Consider the following 12,358-nt stretch of genomic DNA (forward strand, 5'->3'; position numbering starts at 1 on the left):
TTTTCATCATGTCATAACTTTGCATCCGTAGGTTCGTTTTGAGCATGTAGCATATCAAAATGTTCGTCTCAGAGAGTACATCATTTCATCTCATTGCGTCATTTTCATTTGAGCTCATCTTGATTCCCGAAATACTGTTGGAAGAGTGCTATTTGAGATAGTTGCCAGATCTGCTGCTCCAATTAGCTTTTTGTCATTTTTGCCAAGATTATTGTGTGCATGATATGCCCCTGAGCTCTGCATGTGTTTTTTTATATGCCATGCCATCTTTCCAGGGGTGTCATCCATGTATTTTTGTGATGTGTGTGGTGACTAGCACAAGCTTGCAAAGTGGTGCATTCGTTAATGCTGATTTCAGGGACTTAGCATTTCCACTAAGTCCTTGATCTGTTCATCTCAATATGCCATATGTTCATGTTGTTTCCTAGTGATCCGTACCTCTTTTGAGGATGATTAGTAAGGATGTTTTGTTAATCTTGTAGTGCTCTATCCATCCATGTCTTTGTTTGCAATTATGGAGCACCCTAGCTTGAGTAAATCGAGCTCTACTTTTGCTATTTCGTGAATCTGGGCAGATTGTCTACTTGTTAGCGATTTTGCCGAGGATGTTGTAGTTGATCCGTGCATGCTATGCTATTTCCAAACCTTAACTCCGATTCCGGTGATCTTTATATCGATTTCAACCAAAATCACCTCACCTTTCCAGTGGCACACTTGGATTTCCAAGTTGAGGCCAGGTTCAATCATTCCTTGTCAAATCATGCATATGCATCGCATACCGCATCCCGCATATCATATCTTGTTCATGTGTTGGTTTGTTTACTATGTTGTGTGCTTCTTTCCGGTGTTTGCTTCTTCGGGTTGGTTCCGGTAACGTCGCGTTTGTGAGGATCCGTTCGTCTATGTCCGTTTGTCTTTTTCATGGACTCGTTCTTCTTCCTTGCAGGATCTCAGGCAAGATGACCATACCCTCGAAATCACTTCTATCTTTGATTGCTTAGTTGCTCTCTCTTTTGCTATGCCTATGCCGCGGTACCTACCACTTGCTTATCATGCCACCTATATTGTTGAACCAAGCCTCTAACCCACCTTGTCCTAGCAAACCATTGTTTGGCTATGTTACCGCTTTGCTCAGCCCCTCTTATAGCGTTGTTAGTTGCAGGTGAAGATTGGGGCTTGTTCCATGTTTGGAACATGGATATTTTGTTGGGATATCACAATATATCTTACTTAATTAATGCATCTATATACTTGGTAAAGGGTGCAAGGCTCGGCCTTATGCCTGGTGTTTTGTTCCACTCTTGCTGCCCTAGTTTCCGTCATATCGGTGTTATGTTCCCGGATTTTGCGTTCCTTACGCGGTTGGGTTATAATGGGAACCCCTTGACAGTTCGCCTTGAATAAAACTCCTCCAGCAAGGCCCAACATTGGTTTTACCATTCGCCACCTAGCCTTTTCTTTCCCTTGGGTTAGGCCAGCCCAAGGGTCATCTTTATTTTAACCCCCCAAGGCCAGTGCTCCTCTGAGTGTTGGTCCAACTGAGCGATGTCCGGAGCTACCAGGGGCAACTCTGGGCTGGCCCTCCCGACGTCTGGCTCATCCGGTGTGCCCTGAGAACGAGATATGTGCAGCTCCTATCGGGATTTGTCGGCACATATGGGTGGCTTTGCTGGTCTTGTTTTACCATTGCCGAAATGTCTTGTAACCGGGATTCCTAGTCTGATCGGGTCTTCCCGCTAGAAGGAATATCCTTCGTTGACCGTGAGAGCTTGTGATGGGCTAAGGTGGGACACCCCTGCAGGGATTTGAACTTTCGAAAGCCGTGCCCGCGGTTATGGGCAGATGGGAATTTGTTAATGTCCGGTTGTAGAAAACCTGAAGTTGATCCTAATTAAAATACATCAACCGCGTGTGTAACCGTGATGGTCTCTTCTCGGCGGGGTCTGGGAAGTGAACACGGTGTTGGAGTTATGCTTGACGTAGGTTGTTTTAGGATCACTTCTTGATCATACTTTTATCAACCGTGCTTTGCCTTCTCTTCTCGCTCTCATTTGCGTATGTTAGCCACCATATATGCTAGTCGCTTGCTGCAGCTCCACCTCATACCTTTACCTTACCCATAAGCTTAAATAGTCTTGATCGTGAGGGTGCGAGATTGCTGAGTCCCCGTGGCTCACAGATACTTCCAAAACCAGTTTGCAGGTGTCGTTGAGTCCGTGCAGATGACGCAACCAAGCTCAAGGAGGAGCTCGATGAAGATTTTGCCCTTTGTGTTGTTTCGTTCTAGTTGATCAGTAGTGGAGCCCAGTTGGGGTCAATCGGGGATCTGTGTAGCATTTGGGGTAGTCTTCTTTTATTTTGGCTCTGTAGTCGGGCCCTGATTGTATTTGGATGATGTAATGCTTTATTCATGTATTTGTGTGAAGTGGCGATTGTAAGCCAACTATGTATCTCTTTCCCTTATGTATTACATGGGTTGTGTGAAGATTACCTCACTTGCGACATTGCTTTCAATGCGGTTATGCCTCTAAGTCGTGCTTCGACACGTGGGAGATATAGCCGCACCGAGGGCGTTACAGAGCTACCGGAGATCGAGCCTAGAACGACGATTAGCTCTACTTCTTCAAACTTTTTGGTACTTGTTGCCAAAGGGGGAGAATTAGTATAGATCATTAGGCTTCGAGAGAGATTACTCTTGCTTTTTCTTGTTTGGTTTCTTGGATTTCATGCTACTTTCAGATACTTTTGTTTGATGCTTGTATGAGACAATGTTACTTTGTGCTTGGTCATATCGTACTTTGATGCTATGCTTGCTTAAATATCTATCCACATGCTCTTTGTATGATCATTCACTTATTTGGTTGGTGATGAGTTATTATTACATTGCAATCATATCATTTTGAGCACACCACCAAGATGTATGTGACATGGAAGAGTGACCCATGATCCTAATCGATTGTGCATTTGTATTCAAACACAAATTTAGGGGGGGGGGGCTTGCTTATCATATCATTTTGAGCGACGATGTATTTCTTTGATTATATCATTTGTCGAAGGTTTGATCTATATGTTGTCATCAATTACCAAGAAGGGGGGGATTGAAAGTGGAACTAATCCCCGGGTGGTTTTGGTAATTAATAACAACATATAAGTCATTGATCTAATGCTCATCGATAATAGATTTCAGAGAAGATCAATGATTGGCATGGCAAGGACTAGTGATTGTGGACCCCTCAAAATGCTAAGGACAAGGATTGGCAAAGCTCCAAGAATCTACATTTTTGGTTAAGTGATCCAAGATCACATTGAGTCCATAGGAAAGCCAATACTATTTAAAAGGGGATGAGGTTTTGATCATGACTCAATTGCTCAAGTGCTTAGTGATATTGCTCCAAAAATCCTCAAACACTTCTCCACATCACATGTGTCCAAAACCCTAAAGTATCATCTCGGTCCCACCAAAAATCTCTATCCCAGACTCACCAAGTTGATCACATACACTGCCTAAGCCAAACCCTAGCATTTCGGTTCTACGGACATGGATCTCGGTCTCACTGAGATGGCGTGACCAAGTTTGTGTTGTGAAGTTGCTTCATTTTAGAATTAATGAGACGAAATGACTGGGACTACCGAAATGAGGTCTGTCCTAGCCATTGCACTGCAGTTGCACTAAGATGTTCTGATCGGTCTCACCGAGACTTCCAACATTTGAATCTTTTACACTAATTTGTCTCACCGAGATTTTGGTCCGGTTTTACCGAGTTGGGTCAATGACTTTTAACGGTTGGATCTTTGGGTGAAGGGTATATATATACCCCTCCACCCCACTTAATCTCTAAGACAGTCATCAGAACGAAACACTACTTCCACTACTCATTTTCCAAGAGAACCATTTACTCATGTGTTGAGATCAAGATATTCCAATCCGACCATTTGAACCTTGATTTCTAGCCTTCCCAAGTTGCTTTTAATTCAACCCCCTCTTCTACCAAAGCCAAATTGGTGAGAGAGTGATTCAGTGTTGGGGAGACTATCATTTGAAGCACAAGAGCAAGGAGTTTATTATCAACAACACCATTTATTACCTTTTGGAGAGTGGAGTCTCCTAGATTGGTTAGGTGTCACTTGGGAGCCTCCAAGAGTTGAACCAAGGAGTTTGTAAGGCAAGGAGATCGCCTACTTTGTGAAGATCTACCCGAGTGAGGCTATTCCTTCGTGGGCATAAGCCATGATGGAATAGACAAGGTTGCTTCTTCATGGACCCTTCATGGGTGGAGCCCTCCGTCAACTCGCACAACCATTACTCTCTGTGGGTTGAAGTCTCCATCAACGTGGATGTACGATAGCACCACCTATGGAACCACGACAAAAATCATCGTGTCTTCATTGCGTTTGAGTTCTTCAATCCCTTCTTTACATTCATATGCAAAGTCTTTACTTTCCGCTGCTCAAATCTTAGACTTGCATGTGTAGGGCATACTTGACTTGGTTGAATTGCTAAAACTTTCCTACAACTAAAATTGGGAAAATGATAAGTTTTATTTGGTCAAGTAGTCTAATCACCCCCTCCAGACATACATTCGATCCTACAGCCACACGCCACGCGAGACTGACTGTGCTGAGCCAACCTTGCATTTCCAAGGTGTGCCTATTTACCTCATGCCACCTTTTTCTTCCCTAACTAGAAAATAAGATGCGTAAGGTAGGCTTTTGCTGGTTTTCATCTCCGTCTTCTTATTTTTGGCTACTTTTCTAAGCATCTGCTAGTGATGGCAACTTAATCCCGACCAGTACAATTTTGAGAGGATTATTGTCCGACTCATTCTTGTTTTCCATAGTACCACTTCAATGTTCTTAGAATGTCCAACGAGTAAATTATAATCATCAATGGCAGCTCCGACCCGGGTCACACTTATTACTTGAGTATACAAATATGCGGCCTGTTATTTTGGCAGAAGTTGTGATTTTTGTAAATGTCATTTTGCTTGATCCGATATGTACTAACATTCCTTGCCACCTTCTTGTAGTCACAATATTGGACACAAGATGGTGAGCTCATTGTTGGGTAGAGTAGGAATAAAAACCTCCATAAAGTAGGTCACTTGTCTTGTAATAACCAATAGTATGTCTAGCTATTCTTGAACATGTTTAGTGTGTGTAGATAGCGTTGAAACAAAAGTTGTTCAACCTTTTGAAACTTAGTTCACAGAAATTTACCAGAAATTTATCCTAGTGGACGCCACTTCTTTATCTTATTTGTTTGTCTTGCACTGAGAATGAGTAAGTGGAACGGAGAAACTCCAAAATACTTTGTCCATCAAATTGTAGTGTCTTAAAAGCTCTATTTTTATATCAACCGAGTAGAGCTTGTACTTTATTCTCATTGAAGACTTTAGTCTAAAAATAATAATATTGAAGTTGAAGAGACATCTTCTCTTTGTACAAATACAAAAAAAAGATTACAAAATTTATCCACGACCGAGATATACAATTGACTATTGGTGTCTAGTTTGAATTTGTTATTGTTCCCTTGGCCTCTACAATGAGAAGGAGTGCACAACCTACAAATACGTTTATTACAAAGTCTTAAAAATAAAGGAAAAGGCCCTCATGCTAACATATGTAAAACAAGAAAAAAGTGCTAAATAGAGCTACCGTCACCTAGTCACCTATGAACACACCATGAAAAAGTAGCAAGTAACTACATCACTATGGTCTCCAACCACTTGCTTCACCTGATCATGCTTTCCACAAACCCGGCCTATGTAAGAATGCTCATGATTGCAACAATACAACACTCCTAGGAATAACTCGGTTTTGGTAGTTTAAACTTCTTTGTCAAAATAATATAGTTGTATCATAACCAAATAACCTAACATTTATCAGAACTACACTCATAATCTAGGAGAAGGGACGCCACCCTGGACCATCGGGCCATTTTCCTACACATATGAGCATCATTTAAGAGCAATACACAATACCTAGAGAAACCGAGCAGTTTGGCATATACATTCACCTTGTTTATAGAAGTTATTTTGAGCTAAGTATCTCTAGTCAAAGTTATCCTTTGACATGTAATATTGTACCGACTGAGGTGTGTGTGTGTGAGTGTGTGTGGGGGGGGGGGGGGGGGGTTGATGTACTAAGTTTCCACAAAATGTGCGAGTAAATAGCACATGCGAGTTCATGGTAAGTCAATACATCGAGCCGGTAAAGAAAATGTCCATTATGCTATACAACATGGCTGCAATTATTTGGCCCGATAAGAGCTCATCTAAATTTGACATTAAAATACCGGTCATATGACTTGTGCCAAAATGACATTCTTCCTTCTCGTAGTGTTATATAAGGAATTGCAATTGTACAACTAATTAAGATTCATTTTTCATCCAACTGTATTACAAAATGGGTGTCACGGTCATTTTGGAGGCCAATGCATCCTAATTAGCTCTTTTGGCTTGGTATAGTTTCTTGATAGTAGTTGTGTTTTCCTCTATTCATTTAGCCATTGGTCATTACATGGCAGATATATTTTGTAGACCATTACAACAATTAGTCACCACAAGAGAAATGCATCATGCACACTGTGTGATAAAAATAAAATAAAATATGGCAATACACCAAATATCTTAAATATTTCAGCGTTTGTTTAGTAATCTAGTTGGGTACACAAATATTAGAACACATGGTTTGGATATTTAAACCCATTCTTAAACAATGCATATCTAGAAACATTAATTTATATTCAGATGCTCAACCATTTTTGGGACACCGAGGATTCGGGATATCCGAAGGTATTGCGTTATTAAATATGAGAATATATGATAACTTTTATATCATACATTACATTAGACTTGATGATGTATGTATCTTGTATGCCACTAAAAAATACTATCCTTATATATTACAAATCTGATAGATAATGTTCAATTCCGTTGTTGAAATGTTGTCACCGCATCATCAATATTTATCTTATGCAAAGTATAGTGACGTTCCATCTAAAATTATAGTTAAAAGGAAGGTAACCCCGCCGTAGAACAAAAATATATCATAAAAGCCAAGTTCGTTTCTAAATCCACTAACAATATATGTCATTTACATCACTTAGATGATACCAGTCAAAACACATCTTATGTCTAGATTGTATTGCCTCTTGAAACTAAAATAGTTGTAAAATTGCTATAACTCACCCGTAAATTTTTTTCGCTGCAAAAAGGTAGATTTTATTTTGACTGATTTTCTGTAAATCTAAGTGTTTCTAAGAAATTCAAAAAAAATCGCTATAACTCCAAATATCTCTATAAATCAAAGTAGTTCAAAGAAATCTCGATAACTCTCTAACCCTCCAAAAACCCACAAGGTCCAAGAAGACAGAATCCCAAAACTCTATGGCACCAAACCGCAAAACCATCCTCCAGGCAGAAACCCAAACAGCCCCATAGAAGAAGAAAGGATAGAGATTTTTGTATTTTGCCCCCTGAGATACTCGAAGCGTCTCGGGGTCACCCCTGTGTCGGTGTGCGCAGAGTCTATTTCTTCCCCTGACGCCCGGTCCTCTCCCCTTTCTTCTTCCTTCCTTCCTTCTTCTCCCCTCTTTCTCCGGTCGGTGCTCGCCATCTCTCTCCATTTCCCCGCCTCACGAGAAACCCACACGCGCTTTTCCTCCATAATTTATTGCTCAGGGTTCTTGCCGAGCAGTACTGCGCAACCACCCCCGCCGCGCGCGCGCGCAAGGACGAGCTCTTCCCGTGTTGCGTGCTTCCTTCTATGCCTGCTTGTTTGGTCAGGGGAGGAGGAGGAGTTGCGGGGTGCAGGTGGCGGCATTGGTGAGATTTTGCGGTGAGATCCAGCCATGTCGGAGGCCGACCGGTTACGCCTCCGCGCGGCGGCGATGGCGCTCGACGGCGGCGCCGTGCGGGACAAGCCGGACTCCAAGGCTAACGTGTTCGCAGATCTTGGGTCCCCGGTGTCGCCGCTGCGGGCGCGGGCCAGCATGACGACCTCCTCCTCCTCCTCTTCCGGGTCGGCCAAGTCGCCAGCGCAGTCAAATGTTGGGGCGGCGGGAGTGGCAGGTGGGAGGAGCCACTCCGGTGAGCTGGCGGTGGAGAGCCACCCGCCGCGGCTTCCGGGGCACCGGCGGTCCGGATCTGGCCCGCTGATTTTCTCCGGCGGCAGCAGCAGCGGAGGGAGCGGGGGAGGCGGAGGGGACCGTGGGAGCACGGCGAGCTCGCCGATGACCAATGCGCTCCCCGCCGGTAACATCTGCCCATCTGGGCGCGTTCCGGGGGCGGCGGCCGCGCCGCCCCCGCCGCGCTCCCGCCCGGACGTGCTCGGATCCGGCACCGGCCACTATGGCCACGGGAGCATCATGCGCGGTGCCGGCATGGTCCCCGCGAGAAGCAGCATTGATGCGCCGTCCTTTCTCGGACACTCAATGCGATCTCCGGCAAGCTCCCCGGTGGCGCCACCGAGCGGCGGAAGCCTCCAGGAGATGACTCGCTTAGGCAACGAGTGGTACAAGAAGGGGAGGCACGGGGAGGCGCTGCGGTACTACGACCGTGCGGTGTCTCTCTGCCCCGAAAGCGCCGCGTGCCGCGGAAATCGTGCCGCCGCTCTCATCGGCCTCGGCCGGCTCGCCGATGCGCTCCGCGACTCCGAGGAGGCCGTGCGGCTCGACCCGGCCAGCGGTCGCGCCCACAGCCGCCTCGCTGGTCTCTACCTCCGGTGAGGTTCTTGTGCTCGTATCTTTGGGTCACTGTAACCGGCATTGCGCCGCTCTGCGGCAGAACGCATTAGATTCCAGTTCGATGTGCAGATTCCTACTTGATTCCATTGCTCTCAAGTGTTCACGTTTTCACGCCTGCATGTTGCTGTTGCTTTCTTGGCTGTGCTTGCCAGCTTTTCCCGTTAACAAAGTCCAACCTGAAGATGAAAGCAACATGATTGTTGCGTTGTTCCTCTTTCTTTTTGTTTGCGCTGCCCGATTTGATTGGGGATTGTTACTGGTCCGTGTGGTCTGTTTGATCATCCCTCTCCAATTTGAAAAAAAAGGAATTTTGGTGACAGAATTATCACATTAATTGGGCGTTTCCCATCACACAGTGCTGAATGAAAGGTGTTGCTTAGCTGTATTATTTTGTAAGCTTGCTTGATGCCATTGTCTTTAGGTACACTGAATTCAGACCACACAATGCTTACGAACCATGAATTTTAATCCTAATTCTGTTCAAACGGGGCGCTGTCCTGACCTGAGAGCAATTCAGTGTTATTATTCAGATGTGCTGCATGCTTGTTTTGTTGCTGAAATCAGTGTTATTTCCATTGTTTCAGGCTGGGAATGATTGAAAAGGCGAGGAGGCACTTCACACAAGCCAGGCATCTTCACGAGTCCGACCCTGCAGACTGGGAGAAGCTGCAGGATGTGGAGATGCATCTAGGAAGAAGCACAGATGCCAGGAAAATTGGAGATTGGAAGAGCGCGCTGAGGGAAGCGGATGCTGCAATTGCGGCCGGAGCCGACTTGTCTCAGTTGGTAAATTGCTCATCCCTCGCTTGTGCTTTCTTTCTTTCAAGTGTTGGAAAATGGAATCAGTTTTACATTGTAGATTCTTGGTAGAATTTATACTGGTTTCTTTTTCAACCAGCTTCGTGCCTTGAGATCAGAAGCACTTCTCCGGCTCCACAAGCTAGAGGAGGCTGATTCGACTCTTACAAGCTTGCTGAAATTAGACAAGTCATTACTATCGTGGACGGCGGCCAAACTCTCGGGCATGTTAGTTGAATCTTATGTACATATTGTGCGAGCCCAGGTTGACATGGCATTGGGAAGGTACGTACGATCGTCCAACCCTGTAACAATGCTTGATTCTCTAGATTGCAGCAAAAGCAGATCATCACTGTAGTTGGGATTCATTTCTGCAGGTTTGATGCCGCTGTTGCAGCAGCTGAGAATGCCAGACTTATCGATCCTGGGAATGCAGAAGTTGGGATGATTCTAAATAATGTGAGGCTAGTTGCAAGAGCTCGAGCCCAAGGGAACGAACTCTTCAAGGCTGCCAAGTTTTCTGATGCTTCTATAGCCTATGGTGAAGGCCTCAAGTACGATCCTTCAAATCCAGTGCTCCACTGCAACCGAGCAGCTTGCTGGTGGAAGCTAGACGGTTGGGAGAAAGCCGTTGATGACTGTAATGAGGCGTTGAGAATACAGCCTACTTACACAAAGGCTCTCTTAAGGCGAGCAATGTCCTATTCCAAGGTAAGCGACCGGGCATTCTCATGTTCTTGACATCCCATTCCTCTTGCTGTTTTGTTGACCTCTTCCATTTTTATTAGCTCGATCGTTGGGCTGATTGTGTGCGGGATTATGAGGCGCTCCGGAAAGAGCTTCCTGCCGATACTGAGGTTGCTGAAGCATTGTTCCATGCTCAAGTTGCCTTGAAGACAACTCGTGGTGAGGATGTATCAAACATGAAGTTTGGAGGAGAGGTTGAAATGGTAACCAGTGTAGAGCAACTATATGCTGCCACTCGTTCGCCTGGTGAGTTTTGCTCAAATAATACTTGTTTCTGTTACAGTTCCGATATCCGTAGGTCAGTTCTTGTGTGTATCTGTGCATTATCATGAAGAACGAGAACTGCCACATTGTTTGTGTATAAAACTATAAAATTATTACTGATGCATCTGGATAGGTTTATATAGTGTACTAGATTTGCCTGCATTACAGTTTTGCTTGCCTGTCGTTTCATTTTCAGGGGTATCTGTTGTCTACTTCATGTCGTCGGTGAATCAACAATGCATACAAATTACACCTGCGGTGGACTCTCTTTGCAGCGAATGCCCCTCAATGAATTTTCTGAAGGTAAAGCTACTTGATGTATCACTCAATCAGTTACAACTTTTTGCAAGTCACTAACAGACAGGCCACATTGCAACCCCTCAACAGGTAAATGTTGAAGATAGCCCAACGGTGGCAAAGGCAGAGAACGTGCGGATAGTCCCTACATTCAAGATATACAAAGATGGGGCGAGAGTGAAGGAGATGATCTGCCCTACCTTGCATGTCCTGCGCTACTCAGTGAGACACTATGCCGTATCCAGTTCTTGAGAAGCTTTCGGTTGGTACATAGGGCTCCCCTTTCCTCTGCCAGCCAGTCTTTTGCTTTAGGTCCCAAATTTGCAAAAACACCAGTCTCCACAGCATTTCACCAGCTGCATAATAATTCCCCATTGAGCATCGAGCATAATGAGCCTCCCCCAGTTTTCTGCTTTCCACCCATCATTACCCATCCCGTCCCATCCCTTGCCGTTGAGAACATATGATATTGCCGACCCCATTCAATTCTTACACCTTTCAGGCTCTTTGGCTCCCTGTATTTTGATACATTTTGCTTTACATCTTAGGCCGTAAACCAGCAGCGCCCGTGGAGGGCAATGTTTGTAATGTTGTTTAGTTTAGAATATCATAGAGGGAGAGGGGAGGGGGTTACTGGTTGCGGTTTTCGTTACGTGTATATACCCTATAGCAAAACATGAGAATCCATTTAGTGGAGGTGGTGAGGAGGAGGGGGAGGGGAGGGTACAGACAGGGCTAGTTGTTGTGTTACTGTCATTTTAGCGATAAAAAGGAAAATCAATTGGTAATTGGTGTAGAGAGGGGAAAGATTGGTGGTGTTAATTGGATGCCATTTTGCTGCTTCTGCTGGTCTGTGGTGCCGATACATTTTCATCATCATGAATAAAACAATCCAACATTCTTTCTTTCTTTCTTTGTATTTTACTCTGCTGTTGGTTATTTCTTTCTGTAATGAGCTGGAGTATTATGGTATGTTGTCAAGAATCACTAATCCTAGCTTGCTCTGGCATTCTTCTACTATTTGTCAGCATTAGCACAATAGGTTTGTTCTGCCAGCTGGCATGGCATGGCCTGTGAGAGTCCTTGGGAGTAGAGATGATGGCAACATCAGCACTGGTCCTCTGGTTTGGCTGTGTGTGTGTGGTGGCTGGTAGGTGTGGGTAACAAGGGTAGTAGTAACACAGCGCATCGCCCAATGTATGTGCTTAGGGGTGTGAAAAAGAAGAGACTTTTTCCTCACTTGTTCTCTCTCTGGGGTGGGTCTACAGTAGGTGTTAAAGCCATGATGACCACAGAACTGTCAGTCCTCTCTGTCTCTCTCTAGCTCCATGGTGATGATCAGATCTGGGAGCCCCAGCTGGTAATGATTTGGGCCCCAGGGCCAGGGCCAAGCAAGTCCCTCCTAGCCTGGCACGCAGAGCTGGCCCCTTTTGAATGGGGTAGCTACCTCATTCATTGCTTTGCAATCTACTACTCCCTCCATTCCTAAATAGTTGTCTTTTTAGA

At 44.8% G+C, this 12,358-nt stretch overlaps 1 protein-coding gene across 1 annotated transcript; it reads left to right on the forward strand.

The window, feature by feature from the left end:
- Positions 1 to 7,604: 7,604 nt before the first annotated feature.
- Positions 7,605 to 11,763, forward strand: LOC119268386 (TPR repeat-containing thioredoxin TTL1-like). The gene is made up of 7 exons (XM_037550001.1): positions 7,605 to 8,724; positions 9,331 to 9,532; positions 9,645 to 9,829; positions 9,922 to 10,255; positions 10,333 to 10,537; positions 10,752 to 10,858; positions 10,943 to 11,763. Exons 1-7 carry the CDS (start codon positions 7,853 to 7,855, stop codon positions 11,102 to 11,104), a joined length of 2,067 nt encoding a protein of 688 aa, XP_037405898.1. The 5' UTR covers positions 7,605 to 7,852; the 3' UTR covers positions 11,105 to 11,763.
- The last annotated feature ends 595 nt before the right edge of the window (positions 11,764 to 12,358 follow it).

This window comes from Triticum dicoccoides, chromosome 3A (genome assembly GCF_002162155.2).
Source record: "Triticum dicoccoides isolate Atlit2015 ecotype Zavitan chromosome 3A, WEW_v2.0, whole genome shotgun sequence".
NCBI classification, from domain to species: Eukaryota; Viridiplantae; Streptophyta; class Magnoliopsida; order Poales; family Poaceae; genus Triticum; species Triticum dicoccoides.